This window comes from Anabrus simplex, chromosome 1, assembly GCF_040414725.1.
Source record: "Anabrus simplex isolate iqAnaSimp1 chromosome 1, ASM4041472v1, whole genome shotgun sequence".
Taxonomy (NCBI): Eukaryota; Metazoa; Arthropoda; class Insecta; order Orthoptera; family Tettigoniidae; genus Anabrus; species Anabrus simplex.
The window spans coordinates 589877920-589903185 of NC_090265.1; the positions used below are offsets into that span (position 1 = coordinate 589877920).

The following is a 25266-nucleotide window of genomic DNA, read 5'->3' on the forward strand; positions in this document are numbered from 1 at the left end:
AGCAAAAAAAAGATTTTAACAGGGGGAGCACGTACCCATTCTACAAGGCCTTTGGTAAAAACAAAAGGTTAACTTACTGGCCCACAAACCAAATTGGAAAGGAGGCGATCTCTTGCACTCGTAGAAATTTACTGTAATTAAATGCATAAAACCCCTAGTTGGGCTTATGACCCGACGTTACAGAGGCTAAGCCCATACTACTGAGGTGACTAGAAGGATAGAATATTTAAGTTACGGAAATTATAACATAGAAAAGGTTACAAAATCATAGTCACCTCAAAAGCCAGTTGAAAGGGAATTCTAGAAGGTACCTCACTCTCTATTTCCTAATTTCGGTAAAGTTCTTTCGACTAGTCTGAAATTTACACTGGAGAAAAGAAAAGTTACATTACTAGGACATGGAACCTTCCACTCGAGTTAGTTTTCAAAGACTATCACATGATTATATTGAATCTGCCATTACCTTGAGCTGGTAGACCTCCCAAAGATGGACGAGGCGTCTCCGCCTCCTTTATAAACAAACTCTAGACTGGAGCGATCACTAAGACCACCTGGTCCGAAAAATGTACCAGCTTTTATAGTCGAAGGGAAAGTTCCAGAAAACTCTGGGCTAAGGCCCTGACCCACCCCCAATTCTTATTGGATAATCAAATAAATACCAGAAAATTTTGATTGGTAGAAAAACAAATGTACAAATTTTTTCATTGGCCAACATCCTAAGTTGGCGGGAAGAGATAGAAAAGTTGTAAACTTTTGAACATGAAAAAACAAAAACTAGCATTCCAGTTTAGGAAACCTTTACATACAAAATTTCCCTTGAATTTTAATGCTTAATCTTCACCCCAGAGGGCACGACATAAGTTTATAGTAGCGACATCTGTTGAGAAATGTACAAACTTCTTGCACTAGACAAGTTCGGCTCGCCAGATGCAGGTCTTTTGGTTTGACGACGGGTAGGCGACCTGCGCGTCGTGATGAGGATGAAATGATGATGAAGACGACACATACACCCAGCTCCCGTGCCAGCGAAATTAACCGATTATGGTTAAAATTTCCGACCCTGCCGGGAATCGAATCCGGGACCCCTATTACCAAAGGTCAGCACGCAACCATTTAGCCATGGAGCCGGACTGCAAAATTTTAGAAAACATTAGTTGAATTCTGCATAGATTTAACTCAACATAACTTAAACAAGCATAAAGTTATACATTTCAGACGATTTAACTGATACGAGATATTAGAATATGACAATAATAATAATAAAACAACACATGACAATTTTTCGTATATTATTACAATATTACCAACAGTCTTCAAACGTGTAACTTGAAATGGTACAAATGACAAATAAATTGGCGTAAAATGAAATCCCCCCGCCAAAAAAAAAATTAAAAATGAAATAGGTGTATGGCTTTTAGTGCTGGGAGATCCCAGGAAGGGTTTGGCTCGCTAGGTGCTGGTCTTTTGATTTCACTCCCGTAGGCGACCTGCGCGTCGTGATGAGGATGAAATGATGATGAAGACAACACACACACCCAGCCCCCGAGGCAGGGAAATTAACCAATGATGGTTAAATTTCCCGACCCTGTCGGGAATCGAACCCGGGACTCCTGTGACCAAAGGCCAGCACGCTAACCATGTAGCCATGGAGCCGGACATGAAATTCACCAACACCAGGAAGAGGATTTTTTAACAAGTTGCTTTACGTCGCACCATCACAGATAGGTCTTATGGCGACGATGGGAGAGCAAAGGACTAGAAGTGGGAAGGAACCGGCCGTGGCCTTATTTAAGGTACAGTCCCAGCATTTGCCTAGTATGAAAATGGGGAAACCACAGAAAACCATCTGAAGGGCTGCCGACAGTGAGCTTCGAACCTACTATCTCCTGAATGCATATCAAAGCAGTGCACCCCTAACCGTACGGCCAACTCACTCGGTAGTTTAGAGGAATGCAATTTAGGCAAAGCAATTTTCTAGGTAAAATTTATTTGATCAACCTCTAGTGACCCTATATACACTGACTGACAGAGCAAATGCAACACCAAGAAGGAGTGGTCAGAACTTTATGCCAATCGCAGGGTAGACTGACGTCACTGAGGTATGCTCATGATGTGAAATGCGCCGCTGTGCTGCGCACGTAGCGAACGATAAATGGGACACGGCGTTGGCGAATGGCCCACTTCGTACAGTGATTTCTCAGCCGACAGTCATTGTAGAACGTGTTGTCGTGTGCCACAGGACACGTGTATAGCTAAGAATGCCAGGCCGCCGTCAACGGAGGCATTTCCAGCAGACAGACGACTTTACGAGGGGTATGGTGATCGGGCTGAGAAGGGCAGGTTGGTCGCCTCGTCAAAACGCAGCCGATACCCATAGGGATGTGTCCACGGTGCAGCGCCTGTGGCGAAGATGGTTGGCGTAGGGACATGTGGCACGTGCGAGGGGTCCAGGCGCAGCCCGAGTGACGTCAGCACGCGAGGATCGGCGCATCCGCCGCCAAGCGGTGGCAGCCCCGCACGCCACGTCAACCGCCATTCTTCAGCATGTGCAAGACACCCTGGCTGTTCCAATATCGACCAGAACAATTTCCCGTCGATTGGTTGAAGGAGGCCTGCACTCCCGGCGTCCGCTCAGAAGACTACCATTGACTCCACAGCATAGACGTGCACGCCTGGCATGGTGCCGGGCTAGAGCGACTTGGATGAGGGAATGGCGGAACGTCGTGTTCTCCGATGAATCACGCTTCTGTTCTGTCAGTGATAGTCACCGCAGACGAGTGTGGCGTCGGCGTGGAGAAAGGTCAAATCCGGCAGTAACTGTGGAGCGCCCTACCGCTAGACAACGCGGCATCATGGTTTGGGGCGCTATTGCGTATGATTCCACGTCACCTCTAGTGCGTATTCAAGGCACGTTAAATGCCCACCGCTACGTGCAGCATGTGCTGCGGCCGGTGGCACTCCCGTACCTTCATGGGCTGCCCAATGCTCTGTTTCAGCAGGATAATGCCCGCCCACACACTGCTCGCATCTCCCAACAGGCTCTACGAGGTGTACAGATGCTTCCGTGGCCAGCGTACTCTCCGGATCTCTCACCAATCGAACACGTGTGGGATCTCATTGGACGCCGTTTGCAAACTCTGCCCCAGCCTCGTACGGACGACCAACTGTGGCAAATGGTTGACAGAGAATGGAGAACCATCTCTCAGGACACCATCCGCACTCTTATTGACTCTGTACTTCGACGTGTTTCTGCGTCATCGCCGCTCGCGGTGGTCCTACATCCTACTGAGTCGATGCCGTGCGCATTGTGTAACCTGCATATCGGTTTGAAATAAACATCAGTTATTCGTCCGTGCCGTCTCTGTTTTTTCCCCAACTTTCATCCCTTTCGAACCACTCCTTCTTGGTGTTGCATTTGTTCTGTCAGTCAGTGTATATCATATCTGATACGTCATGTGTTTTATTGTTTTCTGACTCAGACAGTTAGTGTAACTTGTGGTGATACATTCTGCGTTGTATGTTTGTAATGATTGTGTCTTCTTCTATTGCATGGTATAGGTGGCTGTGCGGTGTTAATATCAAAACTTGATATAGTCCCGAACGTACCATATATGATACAACCAAAAATAACCCTAGAACCTCTCTCAAATATTTCAAAAATACTGTTTTTACAGGTATATCGTATTTTGCCCCTTAATATCAAACTTCGTCCGTCTTTGTGGTGTAGTGGTTAGTGTGATTAGCTGCCACCCCTGGAGGCCCGAGTTTGATTCCCGGCTCTGCCACGAAATTTGAGAAGTTGTACGAGGGTTGGAACAGGGTCCACTTAGTCTCGGGAGGTCAACTGAGTAGAGCGGGGTTCGATTCCCACCTAAGCCATCCTCGAAGTGCTTTTCCGTGGTTTCCTACTTCTTCTCTAGGTAATGCCGGGATGGTACCTAACTTAAGACCACGATCGTTTCCTTCCCTCTTACTTGTCTATCCCTTCCAATCCTCCCATCCCCTCACAAGGCCCCTGTTCAGCATAGTAGGTGAGGCCACCTGCGCGATGTACTGATCCTTCTCCCCAACTGTATCCCCGACCCAAAGTCTCATACTCCAGGACACTGCCCTTGAGGCGATAGAGGTGGGATCCCTCGCCGAGTACAAGGGGAAAACCAACCCTGGAGGTTAAACGGATTAAGAAAGAAAGAAAGGAAGAAAGAAAGAAAGAAAGCAAGAAAGAAAGAAAAAGAATATCAAACTTAACAGAAAAAATGAAGTAAATGTCAAAATTACCCCCACCCCACATAACCCTCAAAGTTTGCCCCCCGCCTAAAATATTATTTTTGCAAATTTATCTTATTTTGTTATCTACGAGCTATTTAAAAATTAACCTTTTTTTAAAAATATTTCAATTTGGCCTTGAGTCTTAAGAGGCTATAGTTTCCACGTCACAGGTTCAAGTAAGCGCGAGAAGAAATGCGACATGGTGGTACGTGACTGCTGTACTCGTCGCGATTTCGAATGCAAGTAAGTATACAAACGTGCATGCACTGTATCGTACAGGTGCCGTATGTCATTTTGTGGGATGGAATTCCATGCCTGTTGCACTTGGGTCAGTCAAATTAGCAACCGTTAATACCGGTATTGAATGATGCCAGATTTGTCGTTGAGCAAGTGTCTTCTCTCAAATCTGGGTACCATCTTGGATGACCAACGTAACTCCAAACAGTAGATAATATCTAGAATTGAGCAGGCCAGGAAACAATTCATTACCATGAAGAAATTCTTTGTGATGTCAGATCTCAGTCTCCAACTACGAATTCGTATGATCCGCTGCTATATATTTTCTGTTCTCCTATATGGATGTGAAAGCTGGACTCTGGATCCAATCATAGAAAAACGTATTGATGCCTTCGAAATGTTCCTGTATCACCGTCTCTTGCGGATATCCTGGGTAATGAAAATCTCAAATGCCGAGGTCCTTCGTCGGATGAAAAAGCAAAAAGAACTACTGCTCACCATAAAACAGAGGAAAACGCAACATCTAGGACATATCATGAGAGGTATCAGTTATTACAGCTTATTATCGAAGGGAAGATACAGGGGAAGAGATCTGTTGGGAGAAGAAGAAATTCATGGCTGAAAGACCTTCGAAGATGTTACTGCTGTACTTCAGAAGTGGCATACCATTCTGCGCTGTCAAGATCAGAGCTAGTTACGTGGATCGCCAACCTCCGCTCGGAGACGGCGTCTTAAAGAAGAAGAATCTATACTAATATAAAGAGGTAAAGTTTGTTTGTATGTAATGGCTAATCTCAGGAACTACTGGAACGATTCTATAAATTATTTCACTAATAGAAAGATACATTATCACTGAGTGCAATAGGCTATATTTTATTTTCAAAACAATTCGAGGGAGGGGGCGACGTGGGGAGATATAAAAATACTAGGCTAATAGGGCGAAATATCGAATTTGTCGTACAAGGACAAGATAAAGCTCATTTTAAGCCCCTTGAGGCAAAGAACAAAACTCGGTAAGCCCTACGGGCCCGAAAACCATGTTTTAAGGCCCTAAAACCAACCGTTATTGAGATATTGACACCACACTACCCCTGCTCTGGGAATCGGATAAAGAAATGAACTGCCGTAACCATGGTACCATCAGCTCCAGTATGCTTACAGCAGCGAGATTATCTACAATATATCACAAAAACCTAACACGTTACAGACATTTAAAAAAATTGTATTTGGAATCACCTTTAAAATAAAAGAACACTAATTTTTGTTTTCAGAAAATCCACTTAAGGGGTGAGGGTTGAAAAGAAGTGTAGAAGGAGTTAAATTCTTTATATGAGGATACATATATCTCAGGAACGAAAGATGTTACAGACGTTAAAATTGGTAGGCCGTACTTGCAATCTCTTTTAAAAGTAAATGAACGCACTTTTTCCGGAAAATCCACTTAAGGGGATGAAACATTTTTAAAAAGCGGGTGATATTTTAACATGAGTATCTTCTCTTCTACTGATTTTCCCACACCTGTGGGGTCGCGGGTGCGAACTGTGTCGCACATGTAGATTTGACGCTGTTTTACGACTGGATGCTCTTCCTGACACCAACCCTATGTGTAGGGATGTAATTACTATTGCGTATTTCTATTGTGGTTGATAATGTGGGTGTGTTGAGTGAATATGAAGAGGAGAGTGTTAAGACAAACACAAACAAACTGTCCTCGAGCCAGAATAATTAATCACACGCGATTAAAATATCCGACCCAGCCGGAATCGAAACCGGAACCCTGTGAACCGAAGGCCTCAACGATCAACTCTCGGCCAAGTAGTGGGGCAGTTTTTAAAATGAGTATATCTACAGTATATCTCAAACTTAACATGTTACAGGCGTGAAAATTGGTATTTGTAATTTCCTTTAGAAATAAAGAAACCCCCTTCTTTAAACTGTTTTTCACATGTAGAGTTCCATGTCGCATGTTCCGGATTTAGCTCTAACAGTAGCTTGGACATCTTAGCCCCAAAAGTCAATGCCACAAACGTGGTTTACAAAGAGGTTCTGGCGTAAATAAAATGCAATTTTTCGGCGAGTTTTTATACTTTAGGGATTTTTAGATAATGTCTTAGTGCAGTACCGAGGAACAATTCATTTTATCGACTTACGAAATCCTCGCTAGCGAAGCCGTGGGTAACAGCTAGTCTATATAAAAGAACATGTCGTGACTGATTGACTGACTGACTCATTTATCATCGCCGAGCCAAAACTACTGGACATAAAGGAATGAAATTTTGAAGATACATTTATCTTACACTGTAGGTGCTCGCTAAAGGAGGATTTTTGGATACTCCGTCGCTAAGGGGGTGAAAAGGAGGGTGAATTTTTAAAATGAGTGTATCTATATCTCTAAACTTTACAGATGAAAAAATTGGTATTTCGAATCTCCTTTAAAAAGAAACACGTAACTTTTTTGTTTTTGAAAATCCAATTAATGTTTGTTAAAGAGGAGTGACAAATGGGGTGAATTTTTAGAAATTTTTAAAATTAGTGTATCTGTATCTCAAAACTTCAAAAGTTTACAGATATGAAAACTGGTATTTAGAATCCCCTTTAAAAATAAAGAAACACGTATTTTTTGTTTTCGGAAAATCCCACTAGGAGGGGTGAAAAAGGGTGAAAAATGGGTAAATGCCTTTAATTAGGATACTTGTATCTCAGAAAATTAAGATATTACAGACCTGAAAATTGGTATTTGGAATATCCTTTAAAGAAATACGTATTTTTTGTTTTTGGAAAATCCAATTAACGGGGGTTAAACTGGAGTGACAAGTGGGGTGAATTTTTAGAAATTCTTAAAATCAGTGTATCTAAGACTTCAAAGTTTACAGATGTAAAAATTGGTATTTAGAATCTCCTTTAAAAATAAAGAAACACGTATTCTTTTGTTTTCGGAAAATCCCACTAGGAGAGGTGAAAAAGGATGAAAAATGGGTTGATGCCTTTAGTGAGGATACTTATATCTCAGAAACGGAAGATATTACAGACCTGAAAATTGGTATTTGGAAATTCTTTAAAAAATAAAGAAATACGTATTTTTGGTTTTTGGAATATCTCAGAAACGAAAAATGTTACAGACGCAAGAAATATATTCGAAATCTCCTGTAAAAGTAAAGAAACATAGGTGATTTGTTTTCGGAAACTCCACTTAAGGGAAACTGAAAAGGGGGTGAAATTTTAAAATGAGCATGTCTACAGTATATCTCAAACACTTCACATGTTACAGAAGTGAAAAATGATATTTTAAATCTCCATTAAAAATAAACATGTATTTTTTGTTTGCGGAAAAACCACTTGGGTGGGGGTAAAAATGACTGAAAATGGGGTTGAGTTTTTTAATTAGGATACTGATATCTCAAAAACTGAAGATGTTACAGACGTGAACATTGGTATTTGGAATCTCCTTTAAAAATAAAGTCATATGTATTTTTTTCGGAAATCCACCTGAAGGAATGAGCGGGTGGGGGTGGGGGGATTTGATAAATTAGTAGAATTATTTGTATGAAGATACTATTATCCCCAAAACGAAAGATGTTGCAGACGAGAAAACTGGCATTTGGAATCTGCTTTAAAAGTAAAGAAACAGGTATTCCTTTCATTTCGGAAAATTCAATGATGGGGTGGGGTGAAAGAATTGAAAATTAATTGTTGAGGATACTTACATCTTAAAAAAACTAAAGTTGTTAGAGACGTGAAAACTGTTTTTAAAGGAGACCCAAATACCAAAGAAAAAACGTATTTTCTTTGCTATTTGTTTTACGTCGCACCGACGTAGCGTCTTACGGCGACGTTGGGATAGGAAAGGCCTAGGAATGGGAAAGAAGCGGCCGTGGTCTTAATTAAGGTACAGCCCCAGCATTTACCTGGTGTTAAAGTGGGAAACCACGGAAAACCATCTTCAGGGCTGCCGACAGTGGGGTCTGAACACACTATCTCCCGGATGCAAGAACGCATTTTTGGAGGAAAATCATCTTGGGGGCGGGGGTGAAAAGGAGTTTAATTCCTTTTATGAGGGGACATATCTCAAAAACATAATATGTTGCAGTCGTGATAATTGATATTTAGAAGATCCTTTACTAATAAAGAAAAAATATTTCCTCCCGAAAAATTCACTTAAGGGGGAGGGGAATGTGAAAGGAAGTGAAAAAAGTTAATTCCTTTTATGGGGATACTTGTATCTCAAAACTGAGGGTAACAGACGTGAACATTGGTATTTGGAATCTCATTTAAACAATAAGAAACACGCCTTCTTTTTTGGGGGGAGGGAGTAAATCAACTTAACGGCGGTGGGGTGAAAAATGAGTTGAGACCAATTGATTTTACTGTTCATAATGTACTTGATTCTAATCATAAACCGATCGTTTTTAATCTTTCCTGGGTTCGTTTTCAAGAGCCATATTTCCCTTTCGAGAACTTAAAGTTAGATTACAGTAGATTCTCCTAGCAAATAAAAAAAAAAAATTAACAGATTTGAAGTAAACGATAGGAGTAATATTTTCCGTGCAATTGTTCACCTCTATAATAAGGTCAATAATGCACGGAAGTATATCATTCGTATCGCCAGAAATCCCGCGCACTTGCCTACGCGCGACAATGGTGCTGGTCACATTGTCAGCAATGACAATGGCAGCAGATGTAATTTACCGCCAAGTAGCGGTCTCGCATATTGCTGCGGGGTCCAGAACATCTAATAATAATAATAATAATAATAATAATAATAATAATAATAATAATAATAATAATAATAATAATAATAATAATGTTCTGGACCGTCGTCAAAATGAGCGGGCCGCGCTGGAAACGGGTGCTGGCCGGGTAATGACTACGAATGCAGGCCGGTCGCGGGTTCAGTACCGCCAAGGCACTCAAGACGACACCAAGCCGGATCCCCTCAAGGATTTGATCCATATTAAAAATGCTGATAGGAAGAGATGGCAAAGATTTAGGAACCCAACTGACCGGGCAGAATACCTGGAGGTAGCTCGGGAAGTACGAAGTCGATCGCTGGAAAGAAAGATTGAAAAATGGGATGAACTTTGCCGTAATCTCTCATAAAACGAGTCAGATCGCGAATTTTGGCAGATTCTCTCAGGAAAGGAGTCAGATCGCGAATTTCGGCGGATAATATATAAAACGTTAAGCATTCAATTATAAATTTGCGTATAATACCGTAGCGAAGCACGGGTATCTCGCTAGTACCCCATATGTGCTCAATGGGTGAAAGATATGATGATCACGCAGGCCAAGGCAACTGGTCGACACTCTGTAGAGCACGTTGGGTGACAGCAGCGGTATGAGGATGAGCATTATCCTGTTGGAAAACACTGACATAAATACTGCGAATGAATGGTTCAATCACCAGTCTAACGTACAAATCCACTACCAAGGTTCCTGGGACGACGACGAGAGTGCTCCTGCTGTCAAAGGATATCGCTCCCCAGACCATAACTCGTAGTGTAGGTCCAGGGTGTCGATGCCGCAGACACCTTGGTTCCAACCGCTCACCTGGACTCCTCCTTACCGACCATCACTGGCACCAAGACAGAAACGGCTCTCATCTGAGAACACAACAGATCTCCACTCCGCCCTCGAATGAGTTCTAGTTTGACGCCACTGAAGTCTCAGATGGCATCGATTCGGAGTTAGTGCAATGAACGCTACAGGACGTCTGGCTCAGAACTGTCCCTCAAGTAATCGATTTGTTACAATTCGTTGTGTCATTCTGGTGCCAACTGAAGCTCTAATGGCTTCTGCAGATGCAGTACGATCTAACACAGCCATGAGGCGAATACGGCAGTCTTCCCACTCCGTAGAGGTCCGTGTGCGGCCGGACCCCGGTCTTCTTGAAACAGCACCTTCCCGTCACCATTGTTGCCAACACTGATGCTCTGTATATATTTGCCTGGTGTGGAAATGGGAACCACGGAAAACTATCTTCAGGACTCCTGACAGTGGGACTAGGTGGTGGTTGTAGTGATTGTTGCTTTACGAGGAAGTACAACTTGGCAACAATCCTCTATATAACATTAATCACAGGCAAAAAATGGAGGGGATCCGACATTTCAAAAAATGAAGGTATCGGCCAAAGGAAGACAAGGGTCACGAAGGGTGTGAAAATGAAAGACTCCCTAGGAATCGCAAACCTAATACCGTCGGGGTCGGAAAGAACAAGAGTTGACCAAGGGAGATCGGATAGGATAGATGAAAGTGAGGAGCCTGGCACAAGTAAGTGGAAGCAATACCAGGATTCAGCTGAGGGCCCCGTGGTCGCCAATCCACGATCCGAATTTAAGAACCACCGGAACCCGTTTTAGTCGCCTTTTACGACAGGCAGGGGATAAATGTGGGTGTTATTGTACCGTCCCCACCCACAGGGGGGAGTGGGTCGAACGCACTATCTTCCGAATGCAAGCTCACAGCTGCGCGTCCCTAACCGCGCACTGTGTACATCCCCGCCAAGCCTTTCTCCAATATCGCAGAAATAACATCGACCTTCCCGTAGCCCTATTACACTGCCTCGTTCAAACTCAGTAAGCTGCTGATACAGCCTTCTTCGTCTCCTTAAAGAGATGTTACAAAGGTTTGAGGGTGATCGAATACGTCAGCCCCGTGTTGGTAGATTTACCGGCACGTAAAATAACTCTTGTGGGACAAAATTCCGGCAACTCGGCGTCTCCGAAAACCGTAAAATTAGTTCGTGGGACGTGAAACCAATAGCATTATTCCTCTTCTTTCATCGATTTTGACCACCTTGGGACACGTAAAATAACCCACTGCATTCATTTGGCTGCACTCCATTACTTTTGTTTTGGAGTTTTCTTCATCTTGTACTCCTTCTCCTAGAATGCCAATACCACTCAGCAATTTATTCCAGATCTTGTGCAGACTCAGATAAAATAACAATATCAATGACAAATCTCATTTTCTCCTTGGATTTTTATTCCTTTTTTGGATTCCTCTTTGATTTTCTTCTTTATAAAAGAGTTATAACAAAAACAAAAAAGAGAAACGTACTTAGAATTCTGCACTTCAGCATTCATGCAACGACTATGAGATTAGTGTAACAGATTTTATCCTTAAGAATATATTGCCATACACCCACACTTTTCCATAAAAATAAATACGACTAGAGTTACGAAGCCAGTCAAACTTATTCAACCGCAAATGCTTAGTAAACAGCCTCTGAGTTTGTCTGGAATGAAAATAGAGAACCACGCTTTCTCCATCTACCGAATGCAGACTTACGGCTACTCGACTCGTACTACAAAGTCATCTCACTCGTTCGGTCGTTACTGGATATTTTTCCAGGGTGTGCTTTGCATATAACATGGAACAATATGAAGCATGCAGTATGCAACATATACAGGATGTATTCGTGATGATGTTACAAATTTTCAGGGATGATGGAGGATGGCAAATGGATATATTTGAGATGAGGAACCGTAGTCAGAAAACGTTAGAGTCAAAAGTTATTAATAATCCAAGTTGCTTAACGTCCCTCTATTCTTAACAACAGCAGTGTACCTAGCAGTACTCAGATAAATGCAGGGTGTTTGGACAATATAATACTTTGTAATATGTATATTAATATTCGCTATGTTACAAAACTGGTTGTTTCCGAGGCTGCACGAAGACAACTTAACTTTTCAACAAGACGGAAGCACCCCTTCACTGGAGTCGCCACATGCGTGAATATCAGAATGAATCGATCGCTCCGCCTCCGTTCGGCTATTGGAGAAACGAATACTTAGTCTAGTTTATATTCATAGCCGCTAGATGTCAGTTTTCCTCTGTTTTGCTTGGTAACCGTCATATGTTTAAAAATGGCTACTCCGCAGCAGAAATAATTTTGTGTTCTGCAGTTTGCGAGGTGCAATTCCGTTATTACAGTGCAAAGACGTTTCAGGTTGAGGAACCAAATTGATCCTCGGAATGGGTGGAATATTCGCAGATGGTATCGACAGTTTGTAGATACAGGATGTGTATGCAAAGGAAAGAGTCCTGGCCACCCTCGTGTTCCTGAAGAAAATGTTGCACGAATTGAAACTGTTTTCCAACGTAGTCCTTCAAAATCAACTCATCATGCCAATCGGGAGATACAACTGCCTACAACAACAATTTGGCGTGTTTTGAGACGTCGGTTGGTTATGAAGCCGTACAAGTTACAACTGTTACAAGCTCTGCGTCCTGATGACAAAACGCAAACGTGTGGCATTTTGTAACGAGATTCTTGATGCTATTGGCAATAACACTTTCGCACAACGCATTGTGTTCAGTGATGAAGCGATTTTCCATGTTAGTGGTCAGGAGAACAAACACAATGTTCACAGAACATGTACGAGATTCTCCCTCGGAGGCTGCACGAAGACAACTTAATTTTTCAACAAGACGGAAGCACCCCTTCACTGGAGTCGCCACATGCGTGAATATCTGAATGATACTCTACCAAACCGTTGGATTGGTCGTCAAGGAGCTGGCGACTTAGCATGTCTCAGCTGGGCTCCACGGTCACCTGATTTGACACACCCTGTGACTTCTTCCTGTGGGGTTTCGTTAAAGATAACGTTTATGTACCACCACTCCCACAGAACCTGGAAGAGTTGAAGAACCGGATCCGTGCTGCCATAACATCAGTGACGAAGGAGATGCTTGCCCGAGTATGGGAGGAATTTGAGTATCGATGTGATATTGTTCGTGTCGCTGATGGAGGACATATGTAATCTGAACTTGAGAGGTTCGTAAATATGTGTGTGTAAAGTTTCATATTCGTCTGTCTTACAGTTTAATAAATACATGCATTAGAAATACGTACATTCTTTTTTAAACACTTTGTATTACCCACGTTCCTGGAACACATCCCCTTGCCCTTCGTCCAACATGGAGCCCCATCTCACTTTGGACTGGGGGTTCGTGAACACCTGATCAGACATTCCCTGCAAAGTGGATAGGAAGAAAGAGGTCCTGTTTCGTGGCCCGCTCGTTCACCTAATCTCACCCTACTTGATTTCTACTTGTGAGGCCATGTGAAAAGCCTTGTGTATGAGTCACCTGTCGAGACTGAAGAGGATCTGATGGCAAGAATTCTCGCTGCCTGCGATGCTGTTCAAACGACACCGGGGATATTCGAGCAGGTATGACAGAACTTTGTGCGACGATGCCATGCCTGCATTGACGCAGGGGGACGCCATTTCGTACATTTGTTGTAAATGGAGCAGCTAGTGAAACTTTTGCAGGTAAACGGACTTAAATGAGTAGAATTTTGCTAACTTTTGACTCGATCGTTTCCGGAATATGGTTCCATATCTCTATTTGCTGTCCTCCATCATCCCTGAAAGTTTGTATTATCATCACTGATACATCCTGTATAGATTACGGGTATGATACAGGGGCGTAACGTTACGGCGTGCAGAGCCTGCATTGCACGCGGGCCTGAGTCTTTAAGGGCCCCACAGACTCTTTGCAAATACTGTATATACAGGGTGAAGCGAAATTCGCGCACTCGGGCGTCGCAGCGCGACTCCTTACATGCCAGCAATAACAAGATGTCTCTCACAAAAGTTCGTCCTGCGAGTATATCCGGCAGAAAAAGAACGTTGACGAGTGGCAATCTGGCAACACTGTAACCACATGTGGGGTAACTACCTCTGTCAGCACAAACTAGTCATGCTGTGTAGTTGGTGCAGTGGATAGAGTTTTGGGTTAGCGTGCAGGAAGTCGAGGGTTCGATCCTGGGTTGAGGCGCACTTTTTTTGCTAATTTCCATCGGACATTACATACTGTAATACAGTGAGACACCGTTTCTTAGGTTACATGTATCCTACATTTACAAAATTTAGTAACGCTGAACACATTGTAACGCATCTAGTACAGATGAAGTGGTGTGTATAAATCCAAGCCCACGACGTGGAAAGGGCGTATTTCAAAGCTGACCAATAAAATCGAATGTTCGTGCATTTCTAGGATCGTAGTATGTAAGTGCAAATGGTTTCTAGAGGACCCGCTGCAATCGCTGTTGACGATTAAGATGCCAGATACCATACCACATGGACTATATTTACGAAATAAAAAACATACTCCTCAACCCAGGATCGACCCCCTCGACCTCCTGCATGCTACCCCAAACTCTATCCACTGCACCAACTGTACAACAGACTAATATGTGCTAACAGAGGTAGTTATTCTACATGTGGTTACAGGGTTGCCAGAATGCCACTCTCCAACGACCTTTCCCTCCGGGATATACTCGTAGGACGAACTTTTGTAAGAGACATTTTTTCATTGCTGGCATGTGAGGAGTCGCGCTGCGACGCCCGAGTGCACGGATTTCGCTTCATCCTGTATATAGCCTAATGTCAGTCACTCCGCATGGAACTGGTCAGGGTGGTTTGGTAGAATCAGTTGAAATAGGAATAATTGCCACTTGGTTGCATGTAGCAGCAGGTATTATAATTGTGTACAGCTGTAAGAAATATTTGATCTTGCCTTCTCTCGCAACACCGCAACAGGCTCCTCAAAAAAGACCTGCGCCAAATTATTTAAAATTAATCACAGCGGTGAAAATTGATAGAAAAATATCATATATTAGTTAGAAAATGATACTCACTTGATACGTAGTGTATCTAAGATCGTATTATGCACAAATGTTGCTGAACATTTAACTTTTCTCACACATTATTCAACAACAATGTTTGTGTAATAACAAGTCAGTTCTTTGCGCGAAGGTAATAACAGACTTATCAATTGTGTGGTTTGATGTTTTTCAAACTTTACTTCTACAGTTTTTTTAATTCAATACTGTTCGTAGGCCTATGTTTTCCTGTGTTTTAATCGAATAAATTATTATAACCGAGATTTCGGTATATGTTACAGAGTATAGTTCTGCAGTTACTGAAAAATGAAACCAATTTTAAGTACGAACAACTATGTGGTGTACAGTTCGCAATTCAGCAGCTTAACCGTTTAACCACGGAAGCAGTCAAATAAAATATGTTGAACTTTGTTTTAAATAATCTTACAGTAATGAATAATCCCTTTATTTATATAATTTGATAATATCCTGCATTATTTCTAGACTCTCTGATGCTATTAACTTTACATATTAGTTACTGATACGTTTTATATTTTATTTGACGGGGCCCGAATTTTTAATTTGGGAGGCGGGCCCGTGTCACATTCGTTACGCCCCTGGTATGATGATAATAAAATTGTGATGGATAATCCTTGATGAATGGTCTGCATGCGAGAAGGGAGTGAACTTTGTCCACTCACCTAACAGTACTATGAGGCTACTGACCATGCTGATTGTTCTGTCGGAGCGCCTCCATGCCGTCCGTCCACCAGTCCGCCGTCTGCAGCCGGGTAGTGCTGTGCTCGCGGCTGAAACACACCACACGTCAACATTAGCCTCCATGGAGGTATTGTAAAGAGCTGTCTGGAGGGGAGGAGGGACACAGCATACATTTCTTGCCATCTTGCTTGTTCAGATTCATAATGAGTTGCGTGGGACACCTTACGGAATAGAAAGTGTGAGAGAAAATATGAATACATATACTTATGTTGGGCGAACTTGATTAAAGAACTATCGGAGCGATTTTGTTGATAGAACAAATTGTGCAGATAAACTGAACTATTTTCTTTTTTCAATGCGTTTTACGTCGCACCGACACAAGAGGTCTTATGTCGACTATGGAACAGGGAACGGGTAGGAGTAGGAAGGAAGCGGCCGTGGACTTACTTAATTATACCGACAAAAAATGAGGGATGCTCTTTGTGTTATGTAAAGAACAATGGCGCAATATGGCGGAGAAAATTTTCCATTTCGAAGAAATGAGGTTAAATTTCTTAATTCCGGGCGCGCGATTCAAACTGACGAACTCGCCGTATTTGCTCTGTTAAAGTGCAAATCGCTCACCGCTGCTGTGTCCGACTCCATGGCTAAATGGTTAGCGTGCTGGTCTTTGGCCACAGGGGTCCTGGGTTCGATTCCCGGCAGGGTCGGGAATTTTAACCACCATTGGTTAATTTCTCTGGCACGGGGGCTGGGTGTATGTGTCGTCTTCATCATTTCATCCTCATCATGACGCGCAGGTTGCCTACGGGAGTCTAATCAAAAGACCTGCACCTGGCGAGCCGAACATGTTCTCGGACACTCCCGGCACTAAAAGCCATACGCCATTTCATTTTTACCGCTGCCGTGCTTCAGAGGAGAGGAGGGAAGGATAAATGGTGTGTGTGATAGACAGAGATAATGCTCGGTGCGAATGCACACATTTCTGGTTCGTTTAGCGCTGCCGCTTCCTAACCGCGGTAGGCAGTATACAGTTTGTTCTGTCGACATTGGCCACTAAGTTTGCGGTATAAATTGGTGAGAATAGTTCCATTTCGGTACACCAATGAAGAAATGACGGATATGCAGCTAATCTACGGCTCAGCAAATGGCAGCGGGAGAGAAATCTCCCTGATTTATGGCGTCCGGTACCCTAATCGCCACCAACTTCGTGTCCATTGGTAGGTGACTGCGTGAAGGAGGGCGGAAGAAAATTCTCATATGACAGTAGTGCTCATATTTCTGCATCGGTTTGGTGTCATTATCTGGGCCGGCATTGTTGGTGACTATTTACTTGGACCGTATGTCCTTCCTCCTCGCCTGAACGGTGAGGAATGCAACCGTCTCTCGATAGAATCACTGCCTGAACTATTGGAAGATGTTCCTCTGGGTATTCAGCAGTGAAAGTGGCTGTGTGATAGTGGCACTCCACCGCATTATACTCGCCGAGTCACGCAGCAATTAAATGATCATTATCCAGGAGAATGGGTACGCCGTGGTGGGCCAGTTAAATGCTCTCTGAAGATCGAAATAGAAAAGGTGGAGTATTGAAGATATACTGTAATCAAACCATTGGCCGTATTATTTCTTTCGTTCAGTTTTTCGTTCCTGTTACAACGTTGTGAGTAAAGGAATGCACCATCGTGTGGTGTACCTTCAACCATATTAAATAATAGAGAACGTTACTGAGACCAACAGACGAGACGAGAAATGATCGGGTGTGTACCAGGGATACACCCTCCCCGACTAGTTAAATTGCGCGCCTTCTCTAAGGTCGTCTATGCCAACGGACTTGAACTTGTAAACTTACAAAGATTTTTCTGTCTACCGTTAGATGACTAGATCATTGATTTTAATTAATTGACAGAGTAATCCCTAAAATAAGGTCTCCTAACTTTTTATAAATACAGAACTCTGTGCGTGTGGCTTTTGGTCACAATATTGCGAAGAGTGTTTCCCGCGCTCGCATATAAACATACGCACGCCGCGCTGAGGCACTCAGTCTTGACTTGGTAGCCGTTGAGAAAGAAGCTCCGGCTGGATGTTACCACCAAGTGCGAAGTGCCCGCAGTTATTCGGTTTTTGAACGCAAAACATATTGAAATCCCTCGCCAATTGACAGAAGTGTATGGTGAGTCGTGCATGGATGTAAAAATGTTCGTAAGTGGTGTAGAGAGTTTGCGGCCGGTCGGTCTGAAATTCACGACGAACCCGACAGGTTTCCTAGTGTAATTTATGTGTATCACTGAAAACTGACTGCCTCGGCGAGGCTAGACTATGGTCTTTCAGAGTTCAGAGTCCTGATTAATGTACCTTCTTGGAGCAAATCCCTATCTTATCAAATATTTGTACCTGTCAAGAGCAATAGTGCTTTTTTCTATGTAAATCAACAAATTGATAATTTTCTAAAGTTTTGTATCTGATTTTCGGACTTCTAAATCCCTGTTATTGTTAGAGCTGACAAGCTCATTAACAATCTGTTCTATGTGCTTAACTTTCATTCAGATTTTCTGTCTCTCAATTTTAACAAAAGAAAAGAAATAAAATTTTCAAATTTGTTGTGTTAAGTTCTGCTCTACTTTAATTCCTTGTCCAGCCAATCAAACCAGACGCTTCTTATCCGTCTGTCAACCACGGAAATCCCGTAACAGGGTGCATTCCTTGACAGAGAAATGTGCCTTAATTACAGTGTTGCAATAACGGCTGCTTAATAAACAAACTGTAGATAATGCGAGCGCGAGTCGAACGGAGAAAGTTGTGAATTCGCGAGGAGCATTATCTCTCTATCAGTCTAGCATACACTCCACTTCCCCTCCCTTCTCTGAAGCACAGCAGTGGGTAGCGCTTCGCGCTCTGGCACATCAAATACGACGAGTTCGTCAATTTGAATCGCGCGCCCGGAAGTAACAAAGTAACTTCAATTTCTGTCCGGCCCCGCGGTGTATGGGGCAACGCGTCCGCCTGTCACCCGGCGGCCCCGGGTTCGATTCCCGGCTGGGCCAGGGATTTTTAATTGTAAATGATCAATGTCCCTGGCCTGGGGACTGGGTGTTTGTGTCGTCCTTAACGTTCCTTTCCTCACATTCAACACTACACTTCCTCCATTCCAATTACACGCAGGTTCATATCAAGATGGTGCAAGTAGGAGCAAAAGATCTCTACAGGTTGACGCCACGAACAAATAGCATTTAAAAACAACTTCAATTTCTGGAAAATTGCTCCATCGTTCTTTACATAACACGAAGAGCACACCAGATCTCTTTATATCGGTATAATTTAGAAACACCCTGTATATATAGCTCGTGGGCTGCAATAGTGGCACAAATGAAAATATACGAATTTCGAGTTAATGCACTCTCCAGCATTGCAGCTTAGTCTTCCTCCCAGCAGCTACAGCGGCATATCTTATAGATAAATATTCCACCAAGAAATGGCAGAAGTGCCGCTGTTGCATTCTCTGCTTTGTTGTTTATATTGGCTCCAATACTGCACATGATGGGCACTTGGATTTCAAACAACACAAATACTGTAGCATCATGGGAACTATCGCTTAAAATCGATATTAGTTCGAACAAGGTTAATCGATTGGGTGAAGTCGGATTCAATGCAATCCTGCAATATTATCTCCATAATACTTGACGTTATACGACTAATTCTTTGTCAGAAGGGCCCACTGATTGAGGTTAGACTTGAAATACTTTACTTCGAGGCAAACTGCCTTTAATTATTAATACCGCTACATGCGTGCCATCTACAGAACCTATCTACAACTATCTACAGGTTGTGAATGACCTCCAGTGCCATCTAAAATTTCCGATGGGAACTACCTAAAGCTAGCTACAAATTGGAACCATAAGCCCCATTAAACTTTCACCGGGGTGGTTTGCACCTGGAGCTAGGCAGTCACGTAGCACATTCTGTTGATCAATAGCGACCAGGGACATAGCCAAGAGATGTTACTGGGGATTATAACCACCCCCCACCCCCCCATGGAATTTTTACAAAACAAAAACAGAAATTGACAATACTGTAAACAGGTGAAAGTTGATTCATTGGGTTGGCTCTTTTGAACATTCACACAGACATAGTTGTAAAACCAACACATCTCTTGAATCTATTTCCTAAGAAGCCTCGAAAATTGATTTTTATATTGTAATCTGAACATACCATTCGCCATAAAACTCTTCGCCTTAATCATATTGTTCTCGTTATGCATTTTAATGTACGATGATGTGGTGTATCGGTACTGCAATATGAATATCAACATAATTTGCATGTATCAGTGTCCTTATAATGACACTCGTGCGTGCACTCACCATACACGCAAAAACACCTTCATAATGTTCTATCATTTAGTAACTTCGCCTGCTGCCATTTCTTGATGGATACAGTACTTTTGTATCCGTCTCTTGGCATAGGCCAGAGCAAAGTGTAGCTTTCACCGCAGTCCCAGTCTCATCCATGGCTGTGACAATATGGAAGCTGCTGGGGTATGGGTGGTGCTGAGTAATGGCATTCAGAGCACGACTAGTGAATCTGAGTGTTATGAAAGGTGTTGCTCATAGGGTCAGTCGTGCTGCAATAACACTTTCTGACCCAGTGAGAAAAGCAATGGCAAACTACCTCACTCCTCTTCTTGCCTAGTACGCCTCATTTTGGTGGTGCCATTGGTTTTTGCGGTTTCCTTATAACCGCATAACCTTTCGTGGTGCTATTGGAGGATCCAACCAGTCTCCGGGCTGATGACCTAACAGACAGACAGACAGACAGACATTTAGTAACTACATAACCCCGCCTACCCCCCTCCCCCCGCTTTTCGGTCGATCCTGGCTGCGCTACCGATAGTGACACATTGTAAGTTGTGCCAGTTTACAGAAGAATTGAATTAGTGTCTGCAGTCCGTCAGAAACTTTAAACTAATTTATTTCATTACAAATATTTGTTTAATTGTGCCACTGGCCGGCCCCGCGGTGTAGGGGACAACGCGTCTGCCTGTCACCCGGCGGCACCGGGTTCGATTCCCGGCCAGGACAGGGGTTTTTAGTTGTCAATGATTAATATCCCTGGCCTGGGGACTGGGTGTTTATGTCGTCCTTCATGTTCCTTTCTTCACATTCAACACTTTACACTCCCGCCATTTCCAAATACACGCAGGTTCACAACATATGGTGCAAAGTAGGGACAAAAGATCTTAGGTTGATGCCCCGAATAAATAACATTTAAAAAGATTGTGCCACATTACAGCCCACGAGCGATAAGTGTTTTACCATTCCTTATTTATTTCTTAGTACAGTGTGATAGTACATATATCACACCCCCGAATTATATGTAGAAGTTAGAGATATTATTGTCAGTATTCGATTTATTATTATTATTATTATTATTATTATCAGTATTATTATTATTATTATCAGTATTTCATTTGTATGTTTTGTCATTTATATTGGTAAGCTGGAAGATATCCACATATGTAGGTATGAGTAATTTGTTTTGCACGAGTGGGAAAACATTGCTGTAATAACTCTGGTAATTTGAATGAGTCATCTGGCTACCCCAGTGTCTGTTATGATGTACTTGTGTCAGGAAATTCCATTACTCGTGTATATATCCCAGCCTGATAAGATAAGCTTGTTGTTGTACCAGGAAAGTTTGGTGATTCATGAAAACTCCCCAGAGTTTGTTATTGTCTTGGGAGGAAGGAGAAGTTCAGGGCATGTCTTGAGAAGAGGACCACCCATGATTGGCTGGCAAGCACCAATCCAGACGTATCATCTGACAGGAGGGGGATGTTGATGTCTATAAAGGTTGATGATACGGCGGCAACCAGACATTGTATGAGAGATGGTATGAGAAACATTGTAAGGGTGATTGTGAAGGTGATTGTATAGGAACGAGAAGGAAGATAACTACAACTACAACTGACGCACTGTACGGGAAGGAAGTGGTGCTGAGACACGGTACTGGATTGACATGGCTGCAATGGACTGGACTTCAAACGTTCGTGGAGCGTAGTCGTGTTATGTTTGTGGAAAGTGGCTGATTGTGGAGAGTGCTTGCGCATTAAGTATTGTAGCACTTGTGGTGGCCTAGCATTATATGTTGGTGAAAGCTATCTCAGACTTTCCATAAATTTATATGTTGAGGATCGACAGACGTGTGTATATATCTTTACAACAAGTGTTAAAATATGTGAACACAGTAGTACAAGGTACAGTATCTGTGTGAAGTGATAACTGCCGATTATGAGAATCGGTAAGTCGAATTGATATAGAGACAGTGAAGGGTATTTATCTTCATACATGTACATTGTTCATCGGACTATCTGCAAATGGTAGCTTAGTTCTCACTTTCGTTTTCCCACGGTTTTCATTATTGTTGTTGTTGTAAATATGGAGTCTTCCAGCAATATTTTATGTGTGTATTATATGTATAATGTTGTATGTTGATGAGGTGCTCATGCACGGAATTTGTTCAGAATATAGTTAGCTATTTTAGAATCAGTGTTATTGATGAACCTAGGTGCAGTTCCTACCTAATTAGTCGTTTTCAGGAGGTTAGGTAAGGCCTGCAGCAGATGTACCAGTACGCAGCATTATGTACACGCCCTGGGATATAAAGTCTATCATGCTCTTATCTAAATTCGAGGGATCCATTCTGGTGAACTCTGGCGCCCATACTACGGACATTTCGGTTAATTATGCTCATTAATTTTATTTATATATTTATATTTTTATTCATGATTTTATTTATTAGTAGTCATCAAAAAAGTTACAATTGGCTTCCCAACGTGGGGCTGAATGATTGGTACATCTGTTAGGCTTATAAGCGTAGGTGCACTTGTCAGGTGTGGATGGAATTCTACAAACTATGTCAGTGAAGTGTTTTATATGTTTCATGTGTATTTTGGAGTATGAAGAAATGTTGTAGCGAGTCCAGTATTATAAAATTGAGAAGTAGAGAGGTTGTTAAAGTTGCTGGTACTAAGAATCAGGAGAAGAGAAGGCAAAAGAATTCCACCACATTGAGTTTATCTAATTTAAGTGAGAGTGGCAAAATGGCTGATAGTAGGAAGGATCTATTGGCAACGATGGGTGAGGAACCGAGCAATCCGTCTCAAACTCAGAATGTAGGGGATTTAGAGGAGGCCTCCATTCGTAGTATGCTACAGTTGATTCTTATCCAAAATGAAGAGTTGAAGGGTGAATTGTCCAGTAAAATCGATAATAATAATGTTGAATTGTCCAGTAAAATTGATAATAATAATGTTGAATTGTCTAGCAAGATTGATAGTCAGAGTAAAGAGTTGAAGAGTGAATTGAGTTTTTTAAGTAATGAAATATACAGTATTAATAGTGAATTAAATTCAGTTAGTACGGAATTGTCCAGTAAGATTGAGAATCAAAGTAAGGAGTTAAATTTAGTGAGTGTTGAATTGTCTAGTAAAATTGATAGTTTAAGTAGTGCTGTGAATGGTAGAATAGATGAATTGAACCAGAAGTTTGACCATCAAAGCAGGGAAATTCAGGAAGTCAGTAATAAGGTAGAAGCTCAAAGCTTGGAATTGACTGAGAAAATTGAATGCCGATTTAATGTAGTTAGGAAAGAATTTGTTGAAAACAGCAAGGAATGTGATAAGAGAATAAAAATAGTGGAAGATAAAGTAGAAGAAATAGATAGAATTAAATCCAATCAGAACGTTTTAGCGAAGCGTATAGATGAGAAGAATGAGAAATTGGAGAAAGACCTTAAGTCGGTAAAAGATGACCTCAAGTCAGTAGAAGGAAATGCCAGAATGATAGTGGAAGAAGGAATTAAATCATGTCATGTGAAATTAAGGCAGGAGATCAGTCAAATCCAAGTAGGTAGCAATATATGTAATAGGTACGTATCTTGTACGAAGGACTCTGAATTACCCAAGTTTAATGGTCGGCAGTTTAATCCGATGGAATTCTTGAAAACGGTGGAGAAACGGTTTTCTAAGAATCTTGACGATGGTTTGATCGAGTGGAGTATGGTTGATGAGATGTTGGATATTGCATTTGTTGGAGAAGCGAGATCCTGGTTTCAAGTTTATAGACAGGGTATTTCGAGTTTGGAGGAATTTAGGGAGAAATTTAGTTCTAAATTTTGGAGTGAAGCTATTCAGGGAAGGGAAAGAGATCGCGTGCTATTTGGCAAGTATAAACCTCAGGAAGGTGTATCTATGACGGAGTATTCCTTAGCGCATGTTCTGATCAGCCAGAATATTGAAGGTCTAGCATCGGAGAGAGATACAGTCCGCCAGATGTTGAGGCATTTTCCTGAGAAGGTCGGATTAGCTGCATGTATGCAGAATATTGTTACGATTAAGGAATTAGAGCAGCTGTTAGAGAGGTTTGATGCTTTAGAAGGGCAGGGGAGGACTAGGCAAAGTGAAGGTAGAAATTACGGGGATAATGGGAGACAAGGTAATCAGGTAGCGGGAGATAGGAATAATCAGAATTTCAGTCATTCTAGGCAAGGGAATCAGGGTGGTAATTCCGGAAGGGAAAACAGACACTTTAATCAGGGAGGTAATCACCAGGAATATTATGGCAGAAGACCTAATCAAGGGGAATCAGAAAGTAGGGGGCGTACGGATCAGAGACCTCCAGATCAAGTGCCGAGACATGATAACAGTGAACAGTCCACGTCAAGTAATTTAAACCGGAATCGGACTTCTTAGTTGGGTCAGATAGGCAGTCCGATACCGAAATTCCTATTCACGCGATGAAACAGGTAAGTTGCGAGGTAGACGTGAAAGAGGAATTATTGTATGACCATGTGTTTTATGTTCAGGGAGATTTTGAGAATAGGGGGCGTGATGAAGGTAAGAAAGCTGTGTCGGATGACTTACTGTGTGCTAGTGGTGATGGTAATAGCGGTGTTGCGATCGATAATCTTGTGGAAGTTTCTGAGATTGAAAGTGAAGTTTTTTGTGAAGTTGATGAAGGTTGTTTTGTGAGTGAAGAGTGTTCACGGAGTATACATCATGAGGATGTTTTTGTTGATTTAAGTGTACGTGAGGAGAGTAAAGTTAGGTCCATTATGTGTGAAAATGGTGACTTTAAGATTAATGAAACTTCTGATAAGAGAGTCGAAAGTAGCAGTGTTGTTGGCATGAAAGTGGTGCAAGTAGGAGCTGATATGGAAGGTGGTGAAGATGGATTAATTGTTGGGTCAGTAAGTGGTAATGACAGCAATTTCAAAGTGTATTATGGTAAGAATTTCAGTAATAGAGTGAGCGTGTGTGAAAATGGAAGTGTGCGTGAGATGAAAGAAAGTCTATCAAGCGAGTGCGTAATGTTTTATTTAAGTCTGAGAGTTGTGTGAAAGATTTGAATGACTTGCTGAGTGATATCGATGTGGAATGT

General features: G+C 42.2%; 1 protein-coding gene across 3 annotated transcripts in view; it reads right to left on the bottom strand.

Annotated features, from left to right (window-relative positions):
• LOC136870609 (uncharacterized) overlaps positions 1–25266 on the bottom strand; it is a 162486-nt gene that overhangs the window by 52623 nt on the left and 84597 nt on the right. For 2 of the 3 annotated variants that reach the window (XM_067144930.2, XM_067144929.2), the window contains exon 2: positions 15842–15924. In XM_067144930.2, coding sequence (XP_067001031.1) covers positions 15842–15924 — 83 coding nt within the window. Of the gene's footprint in view, positions 1–15816; positions 15925–25266 lie in introns of those variants that run through there. The other variant, XM_067144931.2, reaches the window with a different exon arrangement.